General features: G+C 47.7%; 1 protein-coding gene across 2 annotated transcripts in view; it reads right to left on the bottom strand.

Moving 5' to 3' along the window:
• Positions 1-15,468, bottom strand: part of ACVR1 (activin A receptor type 1) — a 42,637-nt gene extending 27,169 nt beyond the window's left edge. The window contains exon 1 of one of the 2 annotated variants that reach the window (XM_027656354.1): positions 15,442-15,468. In XM_027656354.1, the coding sequence (XP_027512155.1) occupies positions 15,442-15,452 (11 nt within the window). In that variant the 5' untranslated portion in view covers positions 15,453-15,468. Of the gene's footprint in view, positions 1-8,899; positions 8,923-15,441 lie in introns of those variants that run through there. The other variant, XM_027656355.1, reaches the window with a different exon arrangement.
• Between the last annotated feature and the right edge of the window lie 289 nt (positions 15,469-15,757).

Here is a 15,757-nt window from a genome sequence, read left to right as displayed (position 1 = left end):
CTGCATCACCCCCCGCTCCCCAAGTCAGTGACACTCCTGGAGAACTGCACTACAATCTCAGGGAAAATCCGAGACAGCTGAAGTCATGGTCTACATGAGACCACTGACTGCTAATCTAAGAGCAACATTTTCAAATAATAGAGCTTGCCTGTTTGAAGTTTCTGTGGAATACTTCAGCCAACACAAACCAAACATTTCAAAAACAAATCTTTGTCTTCAGTATCACCAACAAAAGTCTTAGTTTTTCCTCAAAGAAGCTCTTTTTTTCCTCCCCTGGTTTTCCCCTCTTTTCTGCACCCTGGGTTTCAGAGAAGCCACGGTCTGATGATGTGCACAGCTTTAGAGACCATCTCTCACTGTGGCAAGCCCTGCTGCAAGATAATATCATCTAGTTCCTACAAATGCATTCATTAAAGAGCGTCTCCCTACAGTCTCACTGTGTTTTCACACCTGTAGGGACCTAGAGAGGTGCAAATGCTTTTTATTCACAGCTCCTGATGCTATCAGGTGGGATCACTCAGAGCTCTGTGAGTGAGCTGGAGGAGCTGCTGGACCACGGGACCACCCAGGTGACCCCTCATCTGTGTCAGTATTTCACCTCACTGAGGACCCTCATTTGCACATCAATAATCCCAGCTGGGTTTTGCCTGCCTGGGTAAATCTGAACCTCCACAGTCATTTTCACAGGGTCATCACCACCAGAATACTCTACTTATGCCCCTTAGCCAAGCACCCTACCCTGAATGCAGCTTGGGGTATTCTGATAAAAATTAGCCAAAACATTTTTTTAAATCTATTTCATTGCAGAATACTACAACAGCAGAACAACAGCAAACACAGCTACAAGGCTGTAAATACTATAAATATACATGCTGATTTCTATTTTTGTTTTTATACATATATATATATATGTATAAAAATCTGTAAACCTGAGCAAGACAGGAGTACTAGAGCACCATACCACAGCAGGGGCACCGAGGAGAGACAGGGCTCAGGAGAGCCTGGCTTCACACCTCCACTCACTGCTCAGAGATTACGCTGGGATTAGAGCAGCATTCTTCAGGAGTGATGGGCTGCTACAAAGTTGGAAAGGTTAAGGGACACAGAAAAGTCAGGTGTTTGTTCTGCATGCCACTTACAGCTTAACTGCTCCCACCCTCGGCCAGCCAAAGAAAATTATCCAATATTTTTAGAACAATCAGACTGAGAACAGCAGTTCCTGACCCTCCACAGTCACGAGTCACCGAACAGCCTTTCCTCACAGCAGAATCTTTCATTAACTATTACTGTGGAGTCCAAAAAGCTGAATACAAGTAGCAATCCCAAGAAAGAGGAAACACCCTGCCACACGAGAAAGTCAAATTCTTCAGAGATTATATTAGACCACCACAGAATTTCAGCAGTATTGTTCTAAAGTTTGGTCTTGCCTGTTTGGACAGGCCAGAGCTGCATTATTCTGCTCTTAAATCCAAGGGACAAACAAACCCAGGTTCTATTACAGCCACGGTGGCCCACAGCCTCCCGTCCTCCACTGGCACTGTGAAACAGGACACTCCAGAGCAGGCTGTCTGGAGGCTCTGTACAAGCCTCATGAATTCCAGAAACAGTAGATGGGCAGTCATCACTAAGAGGAAGACCAGCTGAGGCTTTTCTCCAACCTAGAACCCTCTGATGGTATTTCTGTTCTTCCCACACCAGCAACATTAACCTCAAAGTGCTGCAGTTCCCACCACAGCTTTGGTCTGATCTCTCCCTCCACCAGGATCCTCTCCCTTGCTCTGCTCCAGGTCCCTCCAGGCATCCTGCAAGCTGTCCCCCTTTCTCACCTGAGGCTTCGTAAGGCTCCACAACAGGTCTCTGTTCTGCTCACGTCTTACCTGTGACAGGCTCACCTGGGACACTGATCCAGCTTACATCCAAGCCTGCATGCTAAAACACCTCCAGATCTTCCCAAATCACTGTCCTGGCATTTCTTAGTTGCTGTTTTAGCAGTGTCTAAACCCCTCAGGCAAAGGGGTCACATCACCCTATGTTCCCCCGGTACTGGAGCTCCCCGTCACGGTCCCAACCAATGTTCCTGCTATGCACCACTCAGTCAAATCATGGGGCACCTTGGCACCTCTCCCAGTGCCAAATTTATCACAATTATACACAATTCTGACACTTCTTTCCAGAGTTGTTTCAAGTGCTCCCTTTCCATCTATTTAGCTGTATGCTTTCAAACTCACAAATCTCACATGGCCTTGCCAAACCTGACTGCACTTGCAGATCTCCAGAAAACCATTCCATATATTCATCCAGACTTTTGATTTAATTGCTGTTACAGACGCCAGAAGCAGCCAACCTCATCCCTATTTAACACTAAATTCCTGTGGCTGACCTCGCACACACTGAGCTGCAGAGTGAAGCACGAGGCCAGATACAGTTCTCTTTACAGACCAGGCTGGCTTTGGAGCTCCACACAAACTGCCCAAGAGTAACACACCCATCATCAGGTAGAAACAGGGCCACTCTCCTGTGCTTAAAGCGAGCTCATGACATACATCCACTGGCCATTTCCAAGGTTCAGCATCTCCACATGCAGGGTCCAGCCATGACCGTTCATGTCACACACAGAAGACAGTGAGTCAAAGACAACCTCACCAACTGTTCCTGAAAAAAGGAAGCGCCCAAATACGCTTTGGGCCAACAGCTCTCCTTGCTCCTGGGCACCAATGGAGCAAGAGACCATTCCAACAGGACACAATGCTCTGTTCACACAGAGCAGGTGACCACACCGCTTTTTGGGAGGTATTCAGCATGAAGCCATTTTCCTCTGAGAGGAGAACATACAAGTTAAAGGAGTGACTGCACTTCCCACAAATAAAAAATAACAAATACAAACTGTTCCTACAAAAGGGCAAAAAGCACTGTCAAAGGCACAAGGAAATAAATTCTGGATATGCTGCACAGTAACTGTCATGAGCCTGCCAGCCAGATGTGCTGATGGAAAGGTCCAACAGTCAGCACACACAGGTCTGCAACTCCCTGTCACTGCTCAGTGGGAATGGAAAGCCAGGCTGGTCAGCAAGGCTAGATCTGTCTCCACAGGGACCTGTTGTGTTTTTGGCCCTCTCCTGGACACAAGACAGACTCTTCTGAGTTTCATGCTGCAAAAGTTTCCACTCAAAGAAAAGCAGCATCAAAACCCAAGCCCAGGTTCTCACCAACGTGGCTCCAATTCTGAGTGCTCTGAAGTTAGCGGGAACACAGCTGCAGAGAGAAAGCAGGAGCTGCCATGTCTGCCTCTGAGCATTCAATCAGGCCAGGAATCATCTTAACTTCAGCTGGACCAGACACTAAGGAAACCACAATAAAATGGACTGAGGCATCCAAAATTATTCTCAGAATATAGGCCAGACTGGGCATGAAAACATCTGGGCTTGGCTTGAGTCATGAACCACATGAGCAAGACACCCCAGTGCTGCCTGCAGGCAGCCAAGCAGGAATGTGAGCAGCACAAAGGTAGGCAGCAGCAGTCTCCTACACCCAGATTCCCTTTCTGCATCTTCCTCCAGCAAACATGCCACAGCCCCTTTACTCTGAAGCGTCTCCCACAGCCCAGTCCAGTGGGATTCCTAAGGATGGTGTTTCTGGGGCATCAGGCAATGTGTACACGACCACAGCTGGTCAGGCAGCTGCTCCAGGCAGTTACCCCCAGCTCTGGGGCAAAAACAAGGCACAAAGGGTTAAACCACTCCAATCCTGCCTATGCTCACACCCGTGTCCATCAGGCCAGCACTGTACGTACTCCAAGGATCCCTTACCCCATTATACCAATACACACCAGCTCCCCTCCCACCTGGTCCCTTGTTCCAAAAACCTACACAAACTGACATGGACACATTTATCACAACTCCAACCAGCGAACAGACAAGGTTTCAGATACCAGAGGGGCTGCAGCAGCTCGGCTCCTCTGTCCCTCAGATGAGGGAGTGTCAGCATTACTCACTCTGAGCTTTCCAGTATCAAGGCAACTGAACTGAACATTCTCACCACAACTGCTCAGCACGGCCAGAAAGCCTGAAGGACACTGCACCACGCGGGAAGGGACAGGCGTGGGGACAGGCCACTGACTAGAAACTGCTACTGCCTAGACCCAACAATGGAGAAAGGGAAAAAGAAAAGATTAAGGAGGAAATCAGCAGAACTGCAGCAATTATTTAAAAATAAACTACTCACACATTTTAGAAATACGTCTGACAGGAGGAACAGGTCTGAAAGAGACACAGGTCATGGCATATTTATGTATTTAATATAACATGGAAAATGGATAGACTATTATACATACCACCTATGGACCAGCCCAGGAAATTCCATTCCTGGACACCACTGCATCCTAACAATTGTTTCAACCCTCTTACTTCAGAAGGGATTGAGCCTGGTCCCTTCAGTGGAAGGTGCTACCACATATGGCTCCAAGCTGCCCAGAAGAGGCTGAGAACTCAACACCCATGTTTCAGGATGGAGCACATTTGGGACACACCAGGAACAGAGCTCGCAGCTTAGTCTCCTCCAGAAGAAATCCAGCACACAACACGCCCAAACTGCTCTGCAACTCTCGACAAACAGAGCTCATCGGGGGGATGAGCTTCTAAAACCCCACCAGTGCTCCAGGACAGAACCCCACCACTGGTGTTCCAGGACAGAACCCCAGTGTGGGTTAGAGCCACAGAGCCATCTGACCCCAAAAGCATCTTGGACCAACAGCCCTTCCCCACAGCTCTGCAGCCCCCAGAGTCAGCTACCAAGGGCAAGCAGGACTCCAAGAGGTGTGTTGAGGGGAGGAGAAAAGAGGGTGAGAATGAACACTGAACTAAAACACGGGGGGTTTGCACAGCCCAGCAGCCCCAGGGTTCCCCCGGATGTCAGTGCTCAGTGTCCCATCATGGCTCCATGTCGCTCCCACAGCTGGCACCAGGCACTGCCAGTCCAGAGCTGCTTCTCCAGGGACATGGCCCTGCTCCATTGGCTCTGCAGCAGCACTACACCATTAATGAAGGTTTTATCTCTCCCTCTTCCTGTCAGCGCAGACCCAGACAGGCTGACTCTGTCAACATTAAGAATGCTTATTTTTCCCCCATTCACTATCTCCAAGCCAAAACAACATCTGGAACTTCAGCTTGCTATACAAAGAGAGACAGATTAAAACTGGAAAAAGCTACACATCAGCTTCCCAAGCTTTACATGTTTCTGCTTTTATCCAAGCTTCCCACATGTGCCTTCCAAAACAGCTCCACTGGGAGAAAAAACGAGTCCTTCGTACACTCCCAAACATAATGTAAGGCCCCTTCCTTATAAATATACTTCAAAATAACCTCGAAAAGGATTATCAGAAAAATAACACGAGCAAAACAGATAGGAAAGTGAGAATTTACCATCACTTCTTACACAAAAAAGAGGTGACATATCAGTGACCTAGAAAAGGAAATTAAACAAAGAATATTACTGGTGTGTGTTACTTGATAAAGTAATGGAAAAAAAACCTGGCGCCATTTCAGGCTACATAAAGGTCCCACTTTAACAGACAGCTGTCTCCAGTGTCATTTAAGTGTGCTTTTTGCTTAGATCATGGTCAATGAATCATGAAAATCAATACAGAAGGAAAACATAAAACCACGCTGCAGACAGGCTCAGCAGTGGAGCATGTACCAACTAGCACCAGCCTTGGCTGGAGAAAGACGTGCCAAATAAACACAGACTAGTTATTCCAACAACATTTATTTAACTCTTAGTAGTTAATTAACAGAAGTCATGACTACTGGTTATTTTCTAACCAGCCATCCCCCACTGCAGTTACGCACTCCCGGCTCACCACCAAAGCTCTCCCTGCTCTCCCCCGCGTGTGCCGCCTCTGCCCGGCACTCCCGGCCTCACCCACAGCTGGCCTGCAGCCCGGCACAGCTCCCACTACGAGCACAGCTGGAGTTGGGCCATGGTGGCCCAGAGGTTGCCCACCGTGGCCCGGCTCTGCTGTCCCAGAGCACCCACAGCCCGGGACCCGGAGCTGCCCAGGCCTGCCTGGGTGCTGGGCCAGCCCTTCCCCAGGACACGCTGCCGCCTGCTAAGCAATGACTGCTCTCCGAGCAGGAATTTCCATCCCACAGCCCCCCTGGACGAGCTATCCCAGTGCCAGTCCCGGGCTGCAGGAAGCCGCCGTGCCGCTGCCAATCGCAGTATTATTTTCAGCTGACAATCACGTAAAACCAATCTGAATGGCCAAAGCAGAATAAAGCGCATGTTTTCAGGAACAAACAAAACATGTCTCACGGGTTTCTGCATCTAGCAGCAGATTTTAACATAACACAGAGTGGAACCCAATTAAAATAGTTCCCGTTGAACGGAACAGGCCCGTGTTGGAGTGGAAGGAGAGAGAGCCAACCCCCACATTGTAGCAGTGCTTTGACAGTCTCATAGCAATGTCCACCAGTTCAAACACACAGCGCATGCCAGCACCAGGGAAGCAACAGCAGCATAAGCTCAAATGGTAATTTGCTGCTGAATACACACAAAAACCCCTCTCTGCACCACTCAGAAATTACTCATGTTTTAGCAGATTTTTGCTTTGCACCCAGCTGTTGCCTGTTCCCAAGGCATCTACTCACGAATTAGCCATTTCCTCTCTGAAAAGCAGGATTAACTCACAGCAGTGGTACTCGGCAGCAGTGAGGCTGGGTCCCCCCAGCCCCTGTCCCTGCAGGTCTCCAGCTTGCCCCTCAGCAGCCGGGCACTCCAGAGGAAGCTGAGCACTGCCAGCAAGCAAGCAGATCAGAGCTGAATAAATGAATCCTTTATCAATGCTTTTTAAACTTCATTCTTCTGTCAGTTGGCTGAAAAAAAACAGGAATTACTAAATCATCTCCAAAACTCCCAGAATTGACTGAATAATATGAACTCACTTGACAGTTTGAGCCAGTAAAAACAAAAGTCACCCCTACTGATGTGTGCAGCAGTCACTGCCCCGTGCCTGGGAACAGTCACCGCAGACATGGACAAGACTGCATTCCTTCAGACCAGAGCTCCAGGCTGAACTGTCCCACTGCGTGGACTTCCTGCTCGTCCTGCTTGCCATTTTGGGACACTCCTCACAGTTTCCCAGAGCAAGGATAATCATGACTTGGGCTAGCAGAGTTTGAAACTAAACCAGTGAACCTGGTTGTTGGTCAGGCTTGTTTCCCATGAAGAACCATCTATGCAGTCAAACAAAATCTGCCATGCCCAGGATTTCCCTGAATTCGAAGAGCACTGCAGCATTCCCTCAATACCCAGTTAATGACCATGCAGGAAACCAAAATGTAGCTACCTACATTGGCACAAACCACTTAACCAAGTACTTTGATTCTTCCTTTTTTTATGTTCCCTTCGTAACACCATGATCATTTCCACTCGCTCCAAGTCCCTCAAAGCAATTATTTTCACTCCATTTTCTGGAATCCCCCCTTTCCTTCACCTTCACATGTACCTTCCAGTCCAGGCTCTCTCCTTCTGCCACCTTCTCTCCAGCTGTCTTCTGCACTAGAAGAATTTCTCATCTACTACATAGCAGATGATTTTCAAAAATTGTCACCTTTCTTTTTTTGGTCATTTTTTAAAAAATAGCTTTTATAACTAAATTCCATCTGGGATCAACAGCTTGTTTGTTCCCTTGTTCCTGCTGGGTTCTGAGGGGCACAGCCAGGGTGCCAGTGAGCTGTGATCTCCAGCAGTGGCACCGAACATCCAACAACAGTGTCTGGGGCTTGGTGAAGACAAGGGCTGCTGGACACTGGTTAACACTGGCCCACAGATACAAACACACTGCTGCAAGAAACAACTACAACGACAGACCTTTAGCTCAGAACTCTGACAAGAGATGACTTCTTGCCTGCAGCTGCTCAGAGGAACACCTATTTCTGGACCTGAAGCTGTACATTACCTCTCAGCTCTCCGCCAGCACCAGTAAACCCTTCATGTCCCTTCTGCACTCAGAAGTCTGTTCTCCTGGAGTCCTGCTCCTGTCTCACCTCCATACAACCAGAGGCAGGACAGTCTCCTATCAGCACCACAAGCCTGGAGCATGAGAGGTCTTGCCTGCAACTGGTGGGAACATGGATCCCGAACAAAGGCTCTGCTCCATGGTCTGTATTGGACTGTAACACGCAGGCTCTGCTCACCTGCCACCAGGTGGGGAGGAGGGGGCAGGAGATGTTTGAGCAGCTCTGTTGTCACCCCTGCAAAAGGCTGAGCTGTCACTGCACCATGACATGGGCACCAGCAGCACCAGCTCAGGGTAGACAAAGCAAGCCACGGAACAACCCCAAAAGCACCGAGTTCCCACAAGCAGGGCTGCAAAGAAATTAAACAGCTTCAAAATAATTCTGTGGTAAACTTCCCAGGGGCAGAGTTGCCAAACTAGAACTCTGGGGAGGGCTGGACGAGCCAGGGCTCTCTGCAGGTCTGCACGGCTCCCCAGGAAAAAGCAATCCCTGGCCACCCGAAAATCCAGCCAGGCTGCACAAGCTGCTCCTGGCAAGGAACATCACACAGAACGATTTCAGCACTACATGGAGTATTTCATCCTTCCTACACGGCTCCAGCTCCCTCCACACAGCTGCAGGGGCTGTGTGATGCTGTGCTGCCATTAGAGAAGTTTTCTTATTGAGGGTAAAGGTTCCTCTGGACCTTCCACGCTGCTTTAAGCCTTCACTCCATCTTCACCCCCTTTCTCCTGTCTCCTCCCTCAAATCCAAAGCCTTAAATCTTGGGAAGGCACAAAATGACAGTGACATAATTTCAAAGCACTTCACAGCCCCAACCCTTCCCAGCTAAGGCTGGATAAATCCCCAGGATGAACACCCAACACCGGGTACACCACACTTGCCTTTTGCTGCAGTCACTTCACTTGAGCAGGAACTCTGCACTTGGGATGGAAGTTTCACTGGACTAATACCAGGAAAAAAATAGCTACAGAAATGCAAAATAAACCCTACTGAGTAATTGTGTGAGCATAATGATTCAGAGACAAGCTAAGCAAAATTCAAGTTTTAAAACAAACAAACCAAAAAATCCCCCCACAAAGCCCCCAACCTACACATTTGGAATTTTAACTAGTTTTCTGAAATTTTCAAAACAGCATTTTACATCTCCACGGGTGGAATATTCATTTCAGGTTTTACTGTGTATTTAAATGCTCACAAGCTGATCAAGGTGATTTAAATTAGAAAGTTGAGTACAATTTAAATAACTCATTTCATGCATGATTTTGTACTTATTTTTTGTTCTTTTTTAAGAAAGGTTTAATTACAGTTCAACACAAATGAACATATTAAGACTAACTTAATACAGGCTTTAAAGACCACTTCCTTCTCTGTCCCTCTACTCCAGCACCCAGGAACCCAGGTTTCCAGTTTCTACAGAAAGCAATACTTTTTTTATTATTATTATTATTTACTTTTATAAATAGAATATTTCTGAGTTTATTTTTAATTGGAAAACAGGCCTACAATGGCCTAATTGTGCTAATTACAGAAGAAAAATTATCAGAGCCTTCTGCCAGTAAAGCCCAAGGACACAGGACATGTGGCTGTTGAACTGACCTGGCCAAAGCCAGCCAGGTGAGCTTGGCTGGGTGGCCGGGGTGGGAGGAGACAAGACCACCCTGTTTCTCAGCTCCTGGATCAAGTGGAGTCAGGCTTTGCTGCTCTCAGGAGCCCCAGTAAACAACCCCCACCATCCCACACCTGAAGTTTCAGGAAGACCCGAAACACTTTTTACAAATCTCTGCCCTGTCTTAGACCAGGAGGGAGTGTTCAATCACCTTTAAACTCTTCTCATTAAGCAGCTGGGGCGAGCGTTTAACAAACTTTATTTAGCATTTACTGGGGGGTTTTACAACAAGCAAACAAAAACACAAATTAAATTAAACCCAAAACAGTTCAGCCATTTAGGGTAATTTTAACTTTTATACTCCAGACACAACCGCAAAGGTGCCGCCTATTTCTGCAGGACCTCGGCCTGGCTCCAGGGAGGGTCAGCTCAGCCCTGCAAATCTCATTATTTCCTCAAATCCTTCCACAGAGGCCCAAGTTTTAGCTTGATAGTTTTTAACTCAATTCAGAGTAAAATCAAATGCTACTTTTTTTTTTTTGCATGTTTCACGTAGAAAATATTTGCTATGTTCATTTATTTTATTTAAGCATTTTAAATTACTTTAAAAGACAGCTTTTTCTGCGAGTATTTTTGTTTGCTTGCTTTGTAAGGAAGTGGCCTTTCAAGATCAGAGAATCAACAGAATCTCCCTTAAACATCATCAGATACTCAAATATTGCCTTGGTGCCTCAGGGAACCGATCACATACTGCATCAGCAAACCCACCTTCATGCTAAGCTGTAACTCACTGCGGGCCAGAAAAGCCTATTCCCTTTGGCCTGGGTTTGCTTCTTGACACAGTAGCTACTGTGGCCTCTTGACCCATAATTATCACCCAAAAAGAAGATAACACATCATTAAGCACCTTTTTCCTTCAGCTGTTAGGACCACAGGTGCCTGCAGAGGGTCTGTGACCCTAAGAACAAGTTGGGTAAAACCTGTAAGCTGCACCATGCTGACAGCTAACACACTTACAGACACCTTTCATACAATTGTGATGTGCCAGCGTTAAATCAGACATTTTTGGCTTGTCCAACATTAATTTTTTAATTAATATGCCATTATAAACTCAATTTCATAAGAATCCCTCATTCCCATACAACCAAACACACCTGTGGAACTGAAACAAGATCAATCCTGTCAAAAAAAGCCTTAATATTTTTGGAAGAACATTTCAGAACTTTGAGGAAAATCCCCACATTTGGTATCCTTTCCCACTGCTTGCACACCAACCCCTCAGAGACTTCACTCACAGCCCACGCATCACTGCTGTTTGCAGCTTTGGGTTGGGTTTATTTCCCTTCGGGGTCACACTGGACAGTGTTCCAGAAAGAACCTTTTCTACGCACACCCACTTTCTGCTGCCCGAGCCCTACTCCCCCGGGGGACCCCGCAGTCCCCCTGCAGAGGGTCCCTGCCAGTGCAGCCTAAGAAGGGAGGGCGAGGCGTCCAGCCCCCCGTGCCCTGCAGCGCTGCCCTCACACCGCCCACCAAGGGAAAGATGTCAAAAACCACAGTCCCCACCCTGGGAGACATCACATGTGCCACTGGGAACTGCTCGGGTGAGACAATCCCGAGCCAAACACGCAATCCTTTGCCATCACATCTCTATTGACTTGCCAGCAGGACCTTCCCCCGATGCCAGGGTACCACCGCAGGACACAGACTGCCCAGTAAACCAGCCCAGACCTCACCGAGGGCTTGCTGGCCTCTGCTTTGCTCACACTCGGAACACGAAGCGTGTGCAGAGGGAACAGCACCAATTAACAGCTGACAAGCAATAACTTACTCTGGTAGGGACACTGCCACATGCCTGGCCCTGTGCCACTGCCTCCTCTCACGGTGACACCCCAGTCCCACAGAGCCTCCCTGAGTGTCCCTCTTTCCCCAGCCCCCCCAGTTACTTGTATCTGTAACGAGAGCTAAACGCCATCTCAGTTCTCCAGAAGGCTCCTTTAGGAGACCTGACAGCAGAGACCACCTTCACTCCCAGCACAGTGGTTCTTCACCCCCTAAACCATGTGGCCCCAGTGCCAGGGGCACTTTCAGTTCACAGGCACCTGAATTCCTACCAGAAGGCAGGCAAAAGCCACGAGTGGTGCTCCCTCCCCAGAAAAACGAGGGCTTCTCAGTTTGTTTAGCTTGGTTTCCCTGTGGCACACACACCCCTGAAGAAGAGCACTTGCTTCTCTTTCCAGATGTCCATCACAGCCAGGAAAAACCATGAATCTCCCTCTTCAAGGAGGGCATCTGTTGATATTTTCACCCAGGTCTGAAAAGAACCATCGGGCACCAGGAGACAAACATCACAGCCCTTCCACAGCTTGAGGAAAGCTGTTTCCTTGAGGAGACAGCACAGGCACTCACTCCAGCCACACAAGGACAAACGCTGCAGAGCAGGAACAGTGACCAGGGGACTCTGTGCAGAGGAACAGCAGCCTCTGAATTGCACCTACTTCACTTGAGAACAGCCTCAAAACACAAGCAAGCTCTCACGATCCCTTTCTTCTGCGTCCATCTGCCGCTGTGCTGCTGTGCTGTGGCTCTGTGAACCCAGCCTTGTGGAACAACTTCCAGTTAATTCACCTACTCCATTTGCTTTAGTCCACTCCCCAGAGTTCCATATCCAGCAGATATTTATTTTAAAGCTAAGCCAAAACCATTCAAATGCTAACACTTCAGGGCCTTCAATACTCCTGGTTGCATGAAGAAGGGCCTCTCTTAGAATAAAGAGCATCCACTTTGGGAACTAAACCAACATGACTATAATTGGACTGCACGTCAAAGTTTCACAAATCTCCATACTGGAAATAAAGCAGGTTTTACTCCTTGTAGACCCTTTGTCACAGAAGGTGTAAAACTGCACTGCAGCTTCAGGAACAGCAATTCCTCAGCAGAGACTCCAGGAACTGCGTAAGAAAACCAAGCTTCAAAAGCCAGTTGAGTGTTCTGGCTCCTCACTGCATGGCATTTTGGCCTTCCTAATGGAGAAACTAGAAAAGGTTCCCTCCAAATCCTGGATGCTCTTTCACATGAGAGTCCAACACATGTTTGCTTTGAATGTCTAAACAACATCCAGGAACAAATTCCAAACAAAAAGATGAAGTTAAAGTCTTTTCCAGTCATTAAAATACGCCACTTTTGCACCAGGCATGGAAATACCGTATTTCTTTCAAACAGCCTTTTGATGGTGCTTAGGTTTTTATCTCCATCATTTAGGAACAGTCATATTGATTCACTCATTCTTCAAAATATGACGTGTCATAAAGAAGGTGTATGGAGGGAAGGGTCTAAATAGGTTCAGATTTTAGAACAGGTTTTGCAGACCTTGCCCAGGTTTGCTTCAGAGGTATGACATTAGTCTTACAAACGTGTAAAACGCATACAACCAAGATAGAAAAAACACCCTATTGTTTAGGCAAGCTGGGACATGTCACTCAGATTATTCTCTACTGGAGGCTGATGCAAACATGCCAGGTCCACAAACACACTAAAGTGTCTACGTGGCATTTCTGGCACATTTATAAAGGCCTAATTGACAACGAACTAATGTGAGGTTAAGGGAGAGCAAAAGCCAAGCCAAAGAGTCGTTCAACAATTTAAGAAGTGCACAGGCCTGACAGCAAAAGCCAAGGAAAGGCAGGACCCCTGAGAAGGGCCACGGAGGAAAGGCCAAGGCAGGCACCGGCCACGTCCCAGCTGCGCCTTCGCGCACGACACGGGGACCGGGGAGGCGACACGGCCCACGCGCTGCACGGTCTGCAGGCTGCTGCAGGAGCTCTGTCTGCCACCCCAGCCACTTGAAATAACTTGCATGTTTCTTTCTGGACACAGACGGGTTCAAATTATGCAAAGAAGCTGGAGGAAAGCCAACACTCCAATGATTTAACCTTCATCCTAACCACAAAGACGTACCTCTGCTCTCCCAGACGGGCGTCTGTGAGCTGGGCTGGGCACAAAGGGCTGCCCAGCCGAGCAACAGGGTTCTGCCTGAGAGACCAACACGACATCAAAGACAGACCCTGTGCTACCCCTGCAGGGAGGACAGCTCCCAAACCAAGAGAAGCAGAGATGGTCCCAGACCACATTTACACGTAGTCACCCCGAGAGGGAAAACGGGCGGAGTAAAAAGATGCTTGCGTGGCATTTTTCATCATCGGTTCATTTAGACTCAGGATGCACACAGGTTTTGCAACTCAATCCAAAAATAAAGGTCAAGTGGAATAAAAATTACTTAGATCAATGCTCAATACATAAGAATAAATGTCTGGAAAATAATTTCCTGAGTTTTCAAAATATTTGCTTTATTTTTCTATTGTAACCGAAATCGCCAAGAGTACACACATCCCTCCTCTGTTTTGTTGTGGTTTTCTTTAAATGCACAAGCGTCAGCACTTTTGCATGAGTTAAGAGTACACCTAAAATACTTTTTCTTATCATTAGAGTCAGTATTTAAAAACCAAATTGAAAATAGCCTTTTTTTTAAAATGTGCAACTTGTTGTAATTCCACTCCTAGGAGATATGAATTAGCTAATTTAATACTCAGACTAGTGCACTACAAGCTACACAAGTTTTCATTCTGACAATGGAAAATAAGGAGTAGCACACAGTATAGTACTTCAAGATTGACTGCCACATGAACTCCATTGCCAAATCCTCCTCCAGCCTGGGATCTGCCCAGCCCCTGCCATCAAAGGTGATGTTTCAGCAGGCTGCTACCCCACAACTACAACTGCAGTTGCAGCAGGCAGCTACTCTCCAGCAGCAGGAAAGGATTTAATGGATTAAAAAAACCAAAAGATATCACTCCTTATGAAGTCAAGAAGAGTTTCAATGTGCAGCATGGACATGACTTTTACCAATAACCAACCTGCAAGGCATCACCTATCTTTTCTCTAACACAAGAGTATTTTAACGTAACATGATACAATTAATATTCTCAAACCAAACCATTACCTTTTGATTTTGTTTTCTCTTCTAAGATTCAGACTTAAAATGACTTAATTGTTGCAGTCCACCCACACAAACACAAGAGACAAGTTTATTGCAGTGGAGAGCCCTAAATAGCACAGTCTGGTTTAGGCTGACTAATACAAACACATATTTTGTTTAATTTTACATTTGTTCCTAGGGAGATTTCGCTCTCATCTCTTCTGCCTCCCATTCCACACCACCTGACAACGCAGGACATCACCACCCCTGAGGGATGAGTAACGTGGGGCAGCTCTGGCACCGTGCAGCAGCTTGGGGGACAGGCTGGCCACTGCTGGCCACCAGCTCAGGGGACAGACTGGCCATTGTCCTCCAGAGAAGGGAGGGCAGGCAGGCATGTGGGACTTCCAAAAACCTGAGTCTGAGCACAAAGTGAGGCCACAACCAAGGCCAAGAGCAAGCCGGCAGCAAGGAAACCTGTAGGAACTCTCCCTGGGGAGCAGAGCACGGCAGGTCCACTGTGGCACAGACAAACCAGGCCAAGGCACCCTAAAAACCCAAACTCAATACTCCTACAATGAACTCAAGCAAGGTAACAGTTTTCACAAACACACCAAGGCAGCACAGCATCCTGTGTCTGCCCAGCCACTCGTACCCTCGCAGATCCCTCCTTAGCACCAGCACAAGAAAACAAACTGGGAATTAACCCGGGTTAGAACTAATCTGGCAAAGACAGACTAAGTTTTAACCAAATTAACACCTTATCCAGTGCACCACATGGCCAGAGATGCCTGAATGGGGGAAAGAACAGAACACGGAGAGGGAGAAGCAGGACTACTTACTCCCCTGGCATTAGTAGCCAGCAAAAAGGGTTGCGCAACCACAGCCCCAACCGCCTCAAACCGCTGCGCCAGGAACCCCAGGCCATTCGAGGGGAGGGTTGGAGGGGCCTGCTGAGGCACACAGACTCCTGAAAGCAGGGATCAGCAGCTTCCAGGACTTCAAAGGGAAGCCACTTCTAGCCTGCGAGCTATCCGCCCAGCCAAAGGCGGCTGGCAGGGCTGCCAGCCCGCTCCTGCTGTCACCGGATCCCTGCCAGGCAAACAGCAGACCTGCAATTAGAAGAGGTGTTTGTTGGCCTCTCTTCTGCAGCTCATT

Source organism: Corapipo altera, unplaced genomic scaffold (genome assembly GCF_003945725.1).
Source record: "Corapipo altera isolate COAL_440 unplaced genomic scaffold, ASM394572v1 68, whole genome shotgun sequence".
Lineage (NCBI taxonomy): Eukaryota > Metazoa > Chordata > Aves > Passeriformes > Pipridae > Corapipo > Corapipo altera.
The sequence above is the reverse complement of the archived record's forward strand: the minus strand, read 5'-3'. Positions and strand labels throughout refer to the sequence as shown.